This window comes from Lacerta agilis, chromosome 10 (genome assembly GCF_009819535.1).
Source record: "Lacerta agilis isolate rLacAgi1 chromosome 10, rLacAgi1.pri, whole genome shotgun sequence".
NCBI lineage: Eukaryota > Metazoa > Chordata > Lepidosauria > Squamata > Lacertidae > Lacerta > Lacerta agilis.
In genome coordinates, this window is record NC_046321.1 from 41,067,303 (window position 1) to 41,083,620 (window position 16,318).

The 16,318-nt window shown below is 40.1% G+C and overlaps 1 protein-coding gene across 6 annotated transcripts in view; it reads left to right on the plus strand.

The window, feature by feature from the left end:
• KCNC2 (potassium voltage-gated channel subfamily C member 2) overlaps positions 1–15,666 on the plus strand; it is a 92,431-nt gene extending 76,765 nt beyond the window's left edge. For 2 of the 6 annotated variants that reach the window (XM_033162302.1, XM_033162303.1), the window contains exons 3-5: positions 5,208–6,135; positions 10,663–10,830; positions 15,011–15,666. In XM_033162302.1, coding sequence (XP_033018193.1) covers positions 5,208–6,135; positions 10,663–10,830; positions 15,011–15,120 — 1,206 coding nt within the window. In that variant the 3' untranslated portion in view covers positions 15,121–15,666. Of the gene's footprint in view, positions 1–5,207; positions 6,136–10,662; positions 10,831–13,848; positions 13,944–14,765 lie in introns of all 6 variants that reach the window. The other 4 variants (XM_033162304.1, XM_033162306.1, XM_033162307.1 and 1 more) reach the window with 4 other exon arrangements.
• The last annotated feature ends 652 nt before the right edge of the window (positions 15,667–16,318 follow it).

Below are 16,318 nucleotides of genomic sequence, written 5' to 3' on the forward strand. Positions count from 1 at the left end.
ATAGAGCAGCTTGGGTTTCTGCCAATGTCATCAGGGTAAATTGTATAGGGACATTGTACATGTCAGTTAAAATATATCTGTTTGTAACTAAAAATAATTTTTTGTCTAGCATTTAAGTGTTTCTTGGAAATATTATTCCAGTTTTTGTTGGGAGTTCTTCTGGGAGGCAAGGCCGTGCAAGACCATGAGGTACAATTCCAGTAGTCTCTTGTTCAGATTTCACCGGAGCCATAACCTTCATGGATGGCCTTTGCATAAGCCCTGCATCTGCATTATGGATTATGTTACAACCTTGTAAAGTTGTTCTAGGGTTCATGGAGATCCTATGTAGGAGTATAAATAAATCCCTAGTAGTTATTTCTGCTACTGTTACTATTGTTGAAGAGCGCTATCATTTGTAGCCTGAAACAAGAGAATAATTTGTGAGTATATGTGAACAATAGGCAAGCAGCTGCGCCAACTCCACCTGTGCTCTATTGCTGAATGATGCAAACAAACATGGATGACTCATGCTCAAGATTCATTGCCTTCAGAACAGGCACAGATGGGAATAGATGGGTAAGCAGCATCACACTGGATGAATGACCCCACCTCCCAAATGAAAGACGACGTGTCACCCATCCTAAATCATCGCCCTTATTTTCATCCTTAATAAAAAACATCTTATTGAGTCAATTAAAGCGGCACACATTTCAAAACGAAAAGGTGATGGAAGGTGATGGTTGCAAACTCGCGCGACACACATCCCAGTTAAATTAACAAAGTGAGTTTGCTTTGACCCAGGACTCAGCTATTGTTGTTGTTCAGTCGTTCAGTCGTGTCCGACTCTTCGTTATACAGCTGCAAATAAAACATTTTAAGTGTGTTGTGAAGTGCAATGCACAAACGTGACACTGGATGGCGACAGTGAGCTATGGCAAGTTCAATGTATTTTTCAAAACTTTTCGAAAAGCATTTTCACAGCGTTTTTATATATGTGTGTAGATTCCACCCCAGTATGAGCACAACGGAAGCCACTCGAGTGCACATGTGGCCACGTTCTTACTACTTTCTCAGCATGTGGCCCTTTTAGTTTTTAGTCCGTCTATGTTGACTTCCAGGAGCAGTTTGAAACTGAGCTGTCATCTTTTCCCCCAGCTGGCTATGCTTACTTGAAAAGCCACTCACGCCTCTTTCCTCTAGTGTGTGTGTTTTTAAATAGCTGAAAAGCATTCTCAGAGGCTGTAATTAAGTGTGCAAGAGGGATGGGCTTGCTTAACCCTTACACCTTTCTTTTCAGCTCTTTTGTGTTCGTTAGCACGTACCCAAAGCTGCTTTTACACCCATGGGGAAGAGAAATGGAATTGCCATCACTTTTCCACCCACAGGAGAAAAACACCTTGGGTTAGTTTTTTTGGGGGGGGTGGTGGTGCAGTTTTTCCTGCTGTGCTTCCACTCCTGATAGCAGCCTCCAAGGCTGCTTTTCCATAAGGGGATAGGAGGGAACCAGGGAAAAGACACATGTTACATGTCTTTAAACAACAGCACATAATACGTTATTACCGGTGTCGAGTTTTGCTTATGGTGCAGAAAAGTAGCACAGGTTGACTCAAAACTGTAGCTGTATAAAAGGGTCATGAGAATGAGCCCCAAGGCACAATGCAATGTAAGCAAGGATAAATCTCATTTTGTTGGCGTGATAATCATTTGTATGATCTTTCTGTAATTATGACTGCTTATTTATTGAAATCATTTGTATACCAGGTTTCATTCAGGGGATACCAAAGCAGTTCACAGTACAATAAAAAACTACAACAAACATAAAAATAATAAATCAGGAAGTTCCAATAAAATATTAGCGCTTTTGTGATGTCAGAATGAAGGGCTTAAAAACATAATGTATATATTTGCTTCTAATAAGAAACGGTGTCGTCCTTCCTCCTTTCCTATCCCATATATGCATGCCAAGAATGTAGCTTGGTTTGGATAAGATTGCAAGGTTATCGACCGTTCTGTTACCAAAATTAGGAACATCTCATCCTCACGGCCTTCCTTTCTCCCTTCTGTTCTCAGGATGTCACTTGGTAGACTGTGGAACAGGAAGTGCAGTCACTTTGATGGTGATGTTGATAGTGATATACTGGGCTCCTTTGAATTTCTTTTGCAAGGGCAACAGATATAGGCCTCGTTTGTTCTGTACCCTTAAAGGAGTATCATATGATGCTAAATTCATGGCTTTGGCCAAATAATCCTGGGAACCGTAGCTCATTAAGGGTGCTGGGAGTTGTTAGGAGGCCCCTGTGGCTCTGTGTGGGGAATAGGGGATCCCTAAAAAACAGTCTGTTGATGTTTTACATTTTCTCTTGCTTCTTTCGGTGTTCTGCTTTGCTGTCAGGAGTGAACAGGATTGTGGCGCCATTGGCATTATGCCAGAAGAATCTAGCGGAACCATGGGATCAGCCTACAATTTGTGGAAGTTTTGCCCCTTTGCCCCTAATAGCCCAGTTTCACCTGGGTGAGCTGAAATACACATTGGGTTCCATTTTAGTTCAGCAAAATATGTGGAATGTTGATTACACTGATGTCCTTTCAATATTACAAAGAGTTACATTGTTGCTTCCATATACACTTTTATAGTCTGTTGTTCTGCCAAGATTACAGCAGTATATTTTCAAGAAAGCAGCCAACTATAAGGAAAAGACTTTCCTAATAAGCAGTGAGGCTCTCATTTCCTGCAACTTAGTTCTGACTTGATCTTTATGAGCTTCCTGCGTTGACCAGTTCAGTGTTTTGCAGCACTTGAATGCAATGGTCCCAGTTTAGCAGGGACTAAGAGACACTTTGCATTTTAAAACACCCTGAGGTGAAAATTAGGAATAAAGAAATGCTCTGGAGCTTTATTTTTATTTTAAGCATTTACCAAGTGTGGCCTGGATTTATGGTTGTGATTACTTGATTGTGTTAAAATTAGGAGTGCTCTAAGCAGATTTTGGGGAGGGTTTTTTAATGTAATTACTAATAATGTTCTGTGGATTTTATAGTGATTATCTATTACTCTGTGCCCTTTGTGATAACAGCTTAAGCAAGCTAATTTTAGGTCTGCATTCTGCAATAATTAAAATGAAATGTCAAAAATGTATTTAAAGATACAGAGATAAATGCATCCTTTAAGATGTTGTACAGAAATAGTAATATTACTATTTCTCTTCTTGTGCAATCTAATTGTATACAAAGTTTATAGTCTGTCATTTTTATAGTTCTTTATCTGCCAAGTCTTTGAAATTAAGAACAAGTCATAGTCGTCTCTGACTTCCAGGTTGAGGTTTAGTCCAGCTACATGTGGCAGTTGAGCTCTGAAGGCTTTACATCCATCTGTTCTGTGAAGCTGGTTCTGGGAAACATTTTACAGCCTGGGACTTTGCAGACTGTATGTCTATAAAAGGGTGGAATAGGTAAAAAGTAAAAGTAAATGACTCCTGGATGGTTAAGTCCAGTCAAAGGCGACAATGTGGTTGTGGCGCTCATCTCGCTTTCAGGCCGAGGGAGCTGGCATTTGTCCACAGACAGCTTTCTGGCTTATGTGGCCAGCATGACTAAACCGCTTCTGGCGCAACGGAATACCATAATGTAAACCAGAGCGCACGGAAATGCTGTTTACCTTCCCGCCACAGCGGTACCTATTTATCTACTTGCACTGGCATGCTTTCAAACTGCTAGGTTGGCAGGAGCTGGGACAGAGCAACAGGAGCTCACTCCATCGTGTGGATTCGAACCACTGACCTTCTGATTGGCAAATTCAAGATGGATGGTATCCTATGGATTTGTTCCACTAGCATAAGGACTTTGGGTCAACCAACCCAACTTCCTCTTGCTCTTCATTCCCTGTACACCACTGAATCTGTGATGGGTTTTCTCCCAAACATCTGGAGCAGATGCATGGGGAAAGGGAAGGGAAGGGACATTCCTTTGCACAGTGGAAATCCTTGTTCTGGCACTACTTCACTGGATATTGCCCTACACATCTTTATTTAATTAGGGATTAAGGATATTTTCATGCCCTGAGATGATATAGGAGGCCAAGTGAGCCCTGCCACCCACTGTCACTGCAGATGTGCAGTGTGTGAAGACATACACAGCTTCAGTGAAAAAGTAGTAAGGAATGAAAGGCTTAGCATCGTGGTGAAGTCTGCTGAGAATCTCACCAACATGCATTATTCAAATTCAGGACACCTGTACATTTACTAGAGTTCTCCAGAGTGTTATATGCATATTATAAATTAAAGTAAAAAAGAAACATGAGCCTTCAGGATACTTTAGAAATAATATTTGATTGCTGACATCCTGTGTATTGACATAAGCATCTGGTTGGCAGCTGTGGCAGCTATATGCTGGACTAGATAGGCCTTTGGTCTAATTGCCATCTGTGATTAAGCCCTTCAGGCAGTTCATAGCATCCTGAAGTTCATAAAATTAATGCTGGCTAAGGCATGTGGTAGAAGCTGAGCACATGATATCCATCAGTAGTATTACAACATGTTTCTTAGCTGCCATTTCTGTTGCAGGAATGCTAGATGTGTACTTAATAAGGAAATGTTTTAGTTCACTAAAAAGTTTTAATATATTTTTTTCTGAGAAGATGAAGCCAAAACAGCAACTTTCCTTACTGATGCTTCATTAGACCATTCCGGAAACCTTATAAGGACTCTATACTGCATACACGACAGCCAAAATGAACGTAAACCAGAGGATTTGCTTAAACAATGCTACATTTTATTCAGGAACCCTCACTTTGCTTTATCAATTATGACTAATAGTTGTTACATCCTCTGTCCCAGAAGTTATTTCTTCTAATCCCAAATATGGAGGGGGACACACTGTGCAAAACTAGACATAATACGGATGAGCCTTCGCATTGGCAATAATTTTCAGAGTTACTTCCTAGAGAGTTTATGAATGGAGTCGGTACATCTGGCTTAATTTAAGCCTCGACTATAGTTTCTCAATAAAAGCTACTTCTAAAAAGTCTATTTGTCCAGGTTGTTTTGGAGATCCAACTGGGGAGACCAACCAGGAAGAATTCTTGATATCTATCTTATTGGAAGCAACCCAATGGAGAGTCTTTGCACTCAAGCATGCTATAAGTTAAGCTATATGATACTTCTCATTATGTTGGGTTTTTTTTAAAACTCTCTGATTCTGATAAGTGTCTAATTTATTTTTCTTTGCAGTTCATTGCGTTTGCTTCTTTATTCTTCATCCTACTTTCAATCACAACCTTTTGCCTGGAAACCCACGAAGCATTCAACACCATCAAAAACAAAACAGAGCCAACCATCAATGGTTCCGAGGTGGTTCTACAGTATGAAATAGAGACGGACCCTGCTCTGACGTATGTTGAAGGAGTATGCGTGGTGTGGTTTACATTTGAATTTTTAGTCCGCGTTGTTTTTTCACCCAACAAACTTGAATTCATCAAAAACCTATTGAATATCATTGACTTTGTGGCGATTTTGCCCTTCTATCTTGAGGTGGGCCTAAGTGGGCTGTCCTCCAAAGCTGCTAAGGATGTGCTTGGTTTCCTCAGGGTGGTCAGGTTTGTGAGAATCCTGCGAATCTTCAAGCTCACCCGACATTTTGTGGGCCTCAGGGTGCTGGGTCACACGCTCCGAGCAAGCACCAACGAGTTTTTGCTGCTGATAATATTTTTGGCATTAGGAGTATTGATATTTGCCACCATGATCTACTATGCTGAGCGAATAGGAGCCAGACCCAACGACCCTTCTGCTAGCGAACACACAGAGTTCAAAAACATCCCCATTGGTTTCTGGTGGGCTGTGGTCACCATGACAACTCTTGGGTATGGAGACATGTATCCAAAGACATGGTCAGGGATGCTAGTGGGTGCTCTGTGTGCTTTAGCTGGGGTGCTGACTATAGCCATGCCTGTGCCTGTTATTGTCAACAACTTTGGAATGTACTATTCTCTGGCTATGGCGAAACAGAAGCTTCCGAGAAAGAGAAAGAAGCACATCCCACCTGCTCCTCAGGCAAGCTCCCCTACATTTTGCAAGACAGACTTGAACACAGCCTGCAATAGCACACAGGGGGAAGTCTGTCTGGGCAGAGACAACCGGCTGATGGAACACAATAAATCAGGTAGGACACCGTCCGAAACGCATGTCTGGTATGTTTGGCAGTACAAGGCATCAGAAAGCATCGAATCTTTCTGCAGCTAGAGGAGGTAGTTGACACACCTCTCCCTTCACTCACTGTTTGTATATGTCAGTCTTGTAGATGGCAAAATAGTTACAGCATAAGAATGATGTTCCCAGATCTGTGCATTGCTGGTCTGTAGTGTTTGCTAGGTGTTTCGTGAACAGTGCTTTTTTGTGACAGTACTCAATGGTACCGAGTACAATCACCTCCTTTTTTGCTGCCCATAGCAGCCATTTTGTGCTGGCACCCACAGCACTTTTATCAAGATAGAAGTACCAACACCTCATTTTTATTTATTTATTTTACAAAAAAAAGCACTGATTGTGAATGCTGAGCTTCCTTTAATTTTCCTTCTTTCTTCATAATTCTTTTGTTTTACTGGTGGCATCTACTGTTTCTTTTGCCTGTTGCACTGTACAATGTTTTGTTTTGTTTTGTTTTGTTTCCTGCATGCCTGTGCCTCCATATTGTTGAACTTCATGGCGTTTTGTGTGGTGTTTGTCTCTTCTGTCTGCTTTGTCTCTTTTGGTTGCTTTGCCTGTGGCCACACTGGTGGCATGAAATACTAGAAGTGGTATAAAGAAACATTCATTTAAACATGGATGATTAATCTGGGCCTACATTCAGCGCAACAAGTAACACTTGTTCTCTAGATTTCAAGGAGAGCATTTCTTTTTTCATAGATTTGAATGACTCCCCACCAGCCTAAGGGAACAGGTGATGTTCATGAAATTACAGTTAAGCTTAGACTCAAATTTTCTTACTTAGAAGCAAGAGGTCCATTTAATTTCATTTGAAGCTTTCCCCCTGTTAGGATGGTTAGAACCTCACATCTCCTTGTAGGCAGAGGTTACAACATGGACAAGATTTTAACTAACCATGCAATTCTATAAATGCCTACTAAGAAGTAAGTCCCACTGAGTTCAGTGGAGCTTATTCCCAAGTAATTCTGTATAGCATTGCAGCCATGGTGCTGTAATCTTAGAGACTTTTCATAATTATATTTAATATATGGAAGCATAACATTTCTCCTGGATCAGACCAAAGGCCCTTCTAATCCAGCATCCTGCAAATGGGAAGTCCACAAGCAGGGCATGAACACAGCAGACACTTTCCCTTGTGATTCCCAGTACAGTTGTATCTTGGATCCTGAATTCCCTGGAACTCAGATGTTTTGGCTCCTGAATGTCGAAAACTGGATTGTTCTGGTTTATGAACGTTCTTTTGGAACCCGAATGTCCGATGGGGCTTCCATAGCTTCTGATTGGCTGCAGGAGTTTCCTGCAGCCAATCAGAAGCCGCTATTTGGTTTTTGAACGTTTTGGAAGTTGAATGGACTTCTGGAACGGATTCTGTTCAACTTCCAAGGTACGACTGTAACTAGTGTTGAGATGTATACTGCCTCCAACCCTGGAGATAGTATGTCACCATCATGGCTGGTTGCCATTGATAGCCTTCCATTAATCTGTCTTAATTCCTTGTAAAGCCATTACTACATGTTGTGGTAGTGAATCCCAGAATTTAACTATGCGCACTGTGAAGAAATGCATTTTTTTCTGTCCCGAATCTTTCAGCATTCAGCCTCATTAGATGGCCCCACATTCTAGTATTATGAAACAGAGAAAAATCCATCTTTTCCCACTTTCTCTGTAGGATGCATAATTGTATATATCTCTGTGGTTTCCACCCCCTTTTTTACCTGCATTTTTTCCAAACTAAGGATCCTCAAATATTGTAACCCTCCATAGAAGAGTTGCTTCACCTTCCTTGATCATTGTGGTTGCCAGCCATTTAAATGATCAATTACTGTAATGATTCACAATGCTCCCCCCCCCAATCAAAGTAATAATGGAGATGCAGAGAGAGAGAGAGAAATGCTGCTTTCTGGATTTATGGTCCCAGTGATTTGTCTTTTAAGGATATCAATGAAAATAGCTGCCCTTACGACTCCACAGCTATCACAGCTAATTTCAAACTCCCTTGGAGACAGTGAATCAAAAGTGTTTATACTGGGGGTTTTCCAGGGGTTTGGGGTGGGGATACTAAATTTGAACATTTGGGAAAGTATGGAAAAATCTTGGAAGAGATTAGATACAGTGGTTGGAATATTCTGTGCTTGATTGGTACTTACCAAAACGACTCCCAAAGTGAGAAGGGCCACCCTGTTTACAGGTCAATATGAAGTCCACAGTGTTCAATTATACAGTAAGATAATAAAATGTGTCTTTTCCCTCTCCAGTGCCTTTAACATCTGGCTCTCCAGATGTTGACAGACCAGTTCCCAGCAGCCCCAGTTTGCATAACTAATGGCCACAGATGACAGAAGTATCTGGAGGGCCAGAGGTTTCCCATCCCCATTTTAAATTCTAGAATCGTTATGGTTAGCATTTTAAAAGTAATAAAATAGATCATTGCTCTGAAATATTAAAAGCCCTATTATCATGATAAAAGAGCCTATTAATCAAAAACTGTAGATGTTTAAAGAGGGATTAGGTATTTTAATAACTATTAGCTGCTCTACAGCAGGACCTTTTACTTCCCCCTCCCCAAGCTTTATTAGGTATTGCCACATTAAAAAAAAAATTCTAAGATGCACATGAAAGCTCATACCAAGAACAAACTTAGTTGGTCTCTAAGGTGCTACTGGAAGGATTTTTTTTTTTTTACTATGGCAGACCAACACAGCTACCTACCTGTAACTAGGTATTGCCACAGTTAGCTTTTGAGATGGACACAGGGAAGTGCCTAAGCACCATGAATGTAACTAAAGGGAAAGTTCAGTAAAACACAGCATGTTTGGTTTGCTAATCCTTGCCTAGGCAGCAGCCAGCCACACCACATGAAGGGATTAGGGCTGTTCGGATCACCCTCAAACCAATACACAGCCCAAAGCACCATTACCCTTCCAAAGATTCAGTGTGGTGTAGTGGTTAGAGTGCCGGGCTAACACCTGGAAGAGGCCAGGGTTAAAATCCCCACTCAGCCATGAAGCTCGCTGGGTGACCTTGGGCCAGTCACTGCCTCTCTCCTTCACAGGGCTAATATGAGGATAAAATAGAGGGGTGTGTGGGAAGCATGTATGCCATATTGAGCTCCTTGAAGGAAAAGTGGGATATAAATTTAGTAATCAATCAATCAATCAATCAATCACGCCTCTCCCAATTTTGCAGCTCAGTTCTCCTACCAAACATTGTACAGTGGTACCTTGGGTAAAGAACTTAATCCATTCTGGAGGTCCGTTCTTAACCTGAGGTACCGCTTTAGCTAATGGGGCCTCCCGCTGCCACTGTGCCGGTTTCTCTTCTCATCCTGAAGCAAAGTTCTTAACCTGAGGTACTATTTCTGGGTTAGCAGAGTCTGTAACCTGAAGCGTCTTTAACCCAAGGTACCACTGTACAAGCATGGTTTCATTAGGGGGAATTGTGCATAAAATTGCACACATAAAACAGCATACCTAAATGCATTATATAAGGGGGACCTGCTTGCAAAAATTTGCACTTTAGTCAAAGCTGTATTTTGTGCATTTTAGTAGCAATGTGTGCTAAAATGCTGATGAATTTCCATGTGGATTTTATTTTTTTTAAATGGAAATTGCTGCAGAAATGTGGAGAACTTTAAAATGGGGAAAAGGAGAAACTGAGAGAACCCAAAATTGACAGTCTGATCCATGCCTACCTCTGTGTGCGCACACACTATTAGAGAAGCAACAAGATTCCTCCCTAAACTTGGTGCCATGTGGAAGGGAGAGCCATTGTCTTTACCCTTAACCCAACATGGCACCCTGTGTGCTTCTTAGTGAAGGACCACTTAGTCATGCGATACTCATATAATAATGTTCAGCAGACCTGCACAACTTGTGACCCAGCAAGCTGTGTACTATGGTTTGCAAAACAGTCCCAGGAAGACAGAAAAAATGAGGTTTATCGAGCTTTTGGCAGGCCATAGGACATGGTTTGTCAGCTGCGTTCAAGTTGGGCTTGCCTGATGTGAAGTCACGACTCTTGAGTAAGCGCCCAATATTAGTTAGCAGTAGATAACCCAAATAAGCTATTCTATGATTACATGTGAATTTATTTTAGTAGCGGATATGAGTGTGCCATCTGTATTTCAAGATTTAGTACTTACTATTATTATTTGGCAGCAAAATCTGACTTGTTTTTAAGTATTGAAGACACTGAGGCAATGAGTATAATATTGAAGACGGCAACCGTCTAAAAAGCCAAAAATCAACACTAAAATATTTTTTCCTTAACCAAAATAATACAGATGTGCAATTTTGTTCTATTTCTATATTAACAAATGACCATGAATGGCCATCTCTCTCCCACCTCCCATATAAAGACCTAGTAGTTTTTTAAAATAAATAAATAAATATTAACGTAAGTAACAGGCTGTCAGGCAAGTTGTTTGTGATGTTTCGTTTCCTCTCTGGCTATATTATGTAAATGGGCATGGTGCTTTAACCAGTGTTATCAGGTGAAGACAGTACAGAAAGTGAGCAGCCACTGTCACCTGTGGAAAGGCTCCCACCAATCAGACGCTCTAGTACCAGAGACAAAAACAGAAGAGGGGGAACATGTTTCCTACTGACAGCAGGTGATTACGCGTGTGCTACTGATGGAGGGATCAGGAAAGGTATGGACTCTTTCATTAGACTATAAAAGTTCATCCAGCACTGTTCTTCTGAGTAAACAAACCTGGAATGAAGGAGATGCGAACAAATGCTATATAGGAAACATTGTATTCAGACTAATGCATTTCTTCTTCTTCTTCTTCTTCTTCTTCTTCTTCTTCTTCTTCTTCTTCTTCTTCTTCTTCTTCTTCCGTTGCCCCTTTCTTGCTTCCTCTTAAATAACGGTCTTTGCTCATCAATCCATCCAAAGATATGTCCACGTTGTTTCTGATAGGTGTATCATTCATGCTTTCATTTGTCTGTCCTGTACATGGATAAATGTAATTTAGGCAATGTTCATTAAATCACTTTCATAGCAGTTCTTTAGAAATGACTTTGGGATATCTTAAATTCCAGTTAAGGACTCACTAGTTTAATTTAGTAATATTTTAGAAGGATGGTTCAGTTAAGAATGTATTGTACAGTGGTACCTTGGTATTCAAACGGCTTGGCTCTTTAACAAATCGGCTCCCGAACGCCGCAGACCCGGAAGTAAGTGTTCCGGTTTGTGAACATGGAAGCCAAACGTCCGACATGGCTTCCTCGGCTTCCTCTTGAGTGCAGGAAGCTCCTGCAGCCAATTGGAAGCTGCACCTTGGTTTTCGAACAGTTTCGGGAGTTGAACAGACTCCCGGAACAGATTAAGTTTGAGAACCAAGATACCACTGTAGTTCTAAATGCCAAAGCCCTAATGTACAATACATTTAGTATTTTGGAAAACATTGACATTGAAATGTGAGGCTTTGATGCCATAGGCTAATAGGCTAAAGGTGGACCCACTTACCCAGCACAATATTGCTGCAGGTAGGCCAGTGTTAAATAATTGTTTCCTATGGCAAGCTATTGAAAGGTCCATGGCATATTTGCATATTGAAACAACTGCATACATGCATTATTGAGTTTCAGTCCAATCAGGCCTACCAGCTGTGTACACATGAGTTTTTTAAAAAAATATAGCTTTATCAGTCATCTTTCTTGTTTTTCTTTTGGGAAACACTGGTGGTGGTTGCAGCAATTGTGTGCTTAAATTGTGGTTGTCTTTTCACATGGGGTTGGCTCCCCCGTTTGAGAACCACTAGGCTAAACAAGATGTGCTTCTATCTCTTTTCTGTCAAGCAGAGATTTGTGTGTATGGGGAAGCCCCATGAAGATAAATGGGACTTCACTCCCAGGTAAACTTGTTTAGATTAAGGCAATACACAGTTTTGGTTTTTCAGTGTGCTGTAAGAACCGTGGTTCTCTTTCCATACACAACACTCTGTGACGTTAAATAGAAATGCCGTTCTGTTGCTTAAATAAAGCACCCATATCTTGCTTTAAAAGTAGACACGTTCACAGTATCTGTGAAATGAAAATGTCTGGGGGTGCAGAATTCTATGCTAGTGGTGAATGTTGTTCTATAATATGTAAATTCTGGTTATTTTAGGCTTAAAAGAAGTCATGATTTGTTCCTATAACAGTTGGATCACAAATAGTATGTATTGCATAGATCACCAAAAACCTACATATAAATAACACATTTTAATGAATTGCAAATCAGTTAAATATTGCAAACAAGACACACTTTAAATAGTATTAGACAGAGCGTCAGATGCTAAATCAAAACGCTTCTGGAGATGGCGCTTTTTTAACAATACATAATTTATTCCTCTGCATTTATGATTGCAAAATAACTTCATAAAATTAGGTAGGAAATGATTGTGGTTTAAAATATTAAGAACTGGCATTGACACCATATATATATATATCTCTATATACCTGTATATATCAAATGCTTTCTTCATCTGTCTTGCTTATCACCCTGAATTGTACTACAACATTCTCTATGTGCTATCATTGCAGTTCTACTGAAACCAGTGGGCTTGTACTAAGTATACACCCCCAGCTCATTGGCCTTAATAAAATTAAGTATGTAGTTGGTCTGAATTCATTTAATGTCATTAGTAAGAATAGCACCATTTTTGTGTTTTTCTCTGTTGTTGTAAATAGTCTTAGCACCCTACTTCTCTTAGAACCCAATGAGCAAGAACGATTACATTGCATTGCATTGCATTGTTTGTCTGCTTTCTGGCTGAACTCAACTGATTCCTGTGCATTTTCTCGTGAAAGGCTATGAAAAATCCCGAAGTTTAAACAACATAGCTGGCATGGCAGGCAATGCCCTGAGACTGTCTCCAGTAACGTCACCCTACAGCTCACCTTGTCCTCTGAGACGCTCTCGGTCTCCCATCCCATCTATTTTGTAAACCAGATGGCATCAGCTGGCTACATAGCTTTAACTGAAGTGCTGTTTATCACCTAATGGAAATAAGTGTAGCATTAGCTGTGGTTTCCACTAATACAAGTATAAATCTTGTGCGATATAACTGTCAGCAGCAAGCAGTGCCACTTGGTTAGCTGAAGATCCCAATTTTGCTTATAAGATCCTCTAAAGTAGATTCTCCCCTCACCTTTTACCTGATTTTGTCCTATCTTACCACAGCAATAAAAGGACAGTTAGTGGACTTCACTGGCCAGTACAAATAAATAAGCATATTTTCAGGGAGATACAGTAAAACTAATGTGCTTCCAATTGATAACCATTCCATTGGACCATTTCTTGTGACTCTAACCCATCTCGAAGATGTCTGGAATCTTGTCTTGATTGCATAGAATGTGACTTCAGTCTGATCATTTGCATGGACCATACTGTCTCCATCACTTGAAATCCGTCTTGCAGACTAACCAAGACCACAGATGGCTCTGGATTGTGTGGGTTTGTTGTTTTATTCATTGTACCATCTTGCTGAAATCAGGAAAAAAAAAAAAACCACAACCAACAGGTCCGCATGTGGGATTGGGCTGTTTTTATTGTGCTGCTTTTTAGTTCTTTTTATTTATTTATAACTTTCCTCCCCAATAATGTCTATTTCTTGATTGATAAATTTTCGTACTGGACTGATGTATCAGAGTTCTGAATGTTTTCGGTTGTTTGCACACAGATAACTGCAAAGAGGTTGTCATTACTGGTTACACGCAAGCAGAAGCCAGATCTCTTTCTTAATGGCTTGGGGAAGGCACAAAACATGAAAGAAAGGTAAACACCATCCAGGCTTGCAATTTTAAGATAGCAAGTGCTGCTTGGCCCTATAGTGATTTCTCTTCTGCAGGGTTCTTCAACATTTTCAGAGGCTGAGTGCCATGTAAAAGCAAGAACTATACTGGAGTTTTTTTTAATTTTTAATTTTTGCTATAGGTATAGGAGGGCAATAGTTTTCAAAAGGGTTTTTTGACCAGCCTTAAACCTCTTAACTCCCAAGCTTTCACAATTTTGTTTGTCATATTTTTTTTTTTAAGATGCTTTGTCTTATATGTTGTTTCTGTTTGTCTGTCTGGCTGACTGTCTGACTGTATTTTTCATCTGTCTCCATAAAGCACAGTTGCCTTTTTCAAAAATGCTCCCTTCATATAAGATTAGCTGCTAAATGCATTTCCTTCTTCCCCCCACTTTTTGATATATGTATCTATGCATATCTCAAGTGTAAGCTGATATCCTTTTAGTGAGCACTTCTTTGACATTTCCCCCCCCCCCCCGAGTGTGGGATTTAGCAACGGTTCTGCCATTTCAACTGGGTTCCTGCTTCAATCACACACCCTTAGCAATCTGCATTCATTCTTTTGTTGAGACTTTATCCCCCTGCATCAGCTTTTTCTTTACAATAAAACAAGACAGCCTTTTTTATGCAACATCATGAATGCAGTCGCAATTACGACGTTTTGGGCTGGTGAGGAAAACACCCAGCAACGTAAAAGCCTTAGAAATATAAGGGGCGGGGGGAGAAAGAAAATCAAACCGTGTCATAAGAAATCCTTGAGATTGTTGAAAAATCCCTGATTTTTGTATGTTTATTTTTGTTAGGAAAAGAAGTCTATTTGACCATGTAACATATTATTCTGTATATAGCCTAGCATGAACTGCATGTGAAAATTTCTTGTACAAGAATGTATTTATCAGTACTTACCTTTCTGATACACAGAGATGTACATTGATTTAGTTTTGGTAAAGAGCGCTGGCAGATATAGATTAATGTAATGTATATACTTAATATGCAAACAGCTTCTAGCAAAGGAATTAATATCTGGTGCTGCTGTTATTGGCTACAGTGTTATACAGAATTTATCATGGATTTTTGACTGCTGAAAAAGGGACAATGGAATTTAGCCATACCAAGGACTGTACTGGAAAGAGACTGCTCCTCCTGAATGGGTCCTGATAATCACCTGCCGCCTTGAAGAGATCCTTCCAATTTCCTATGGAAGTGGAGCTTGTTATGGGGATTAAGGACCAATTCCAACTGCTGCTGCTGCTGCTGCTGCCAGCAGACACAATTATTAGTCACTATTGATGAATCAGCTGTACATAGGTTGTGTGTGCATGGAATATCAGCTTTAGTCATCTATGCCAAGAGATGCTGAATTCAAAGACATCATCTCTGAGACTCCACGGGGGGGAAAAAAAGGCCGACACACCTCTTTGTGTATTCTTCCTGGTCCCTACAGTAGGTTCTGCTGTGGATCATACAGAGGCACACATGTTTAACAATAGTGATGTAAACGCTGTCTGTCATAGGTTTCCTCATAACAACTGTATTTTTGCAAAGTTTGTAACTCATGAACGTTACTGGCATGGGATTTTGCTACAAGTCTTTATGCTCTCAGTTCGCCATATCTATATTTTTATGAATACTAGTGAACATGCCAATGTTTCGGTTTACTTTTGAAATGGATAAGAAATATGTGACTGCAGACATAAACAGTAAGAGAGAGAGAGAGAGAGAGAGAGAGAGAGAGAGAGAGACCACAGTCTTTGTCTAGAGTTCTATAGAAGCGTGTGTGTTTTTTTAGTTCATTGTTACCTCAGACTTTAGGTATTGAGAGAAATAAAATACTGGCAGTAAAAATATTATAGGTTTTTTATTGAAACTATCACAGAAAAAACATCAGTAAATATAAAATATAAAATAGATCCTAAAAATGTATATTTTGCATAAGAGATATATTCTTTACCTTTTTGTGATTTTTGTGGTAAATTGTTCAAGTCTATTCTATGTCTATGATGCTTTGTAGCCGGGTACTGTGTAATAAATTACATTCTCTCCATCCTGTTCAATAAGACCTTCTCCAGAAATTGTGTGTCACCCTGGTATTTTGAATGTAAGGACCTTTCCCACCTCTGAAATACTGTATTGTAGACATTTTTGTGAACATGTCAAGGTGCATGCACAAGCCTGGTAGAAGCCAGTGGCCATGTAACTAACAGAAATGGAGAATAAAATTCAAAAGATCCAGGGAGGAAGTTGGAACATACCTTACAATGTGGCTTATCATCTTTCTTTAGTGTTTCCTGTTTTCTCATTCCTTCTGTCTAGTTCAAGAGTGCTTGGACATTCTAATTGTCACTTGCATCTTTCT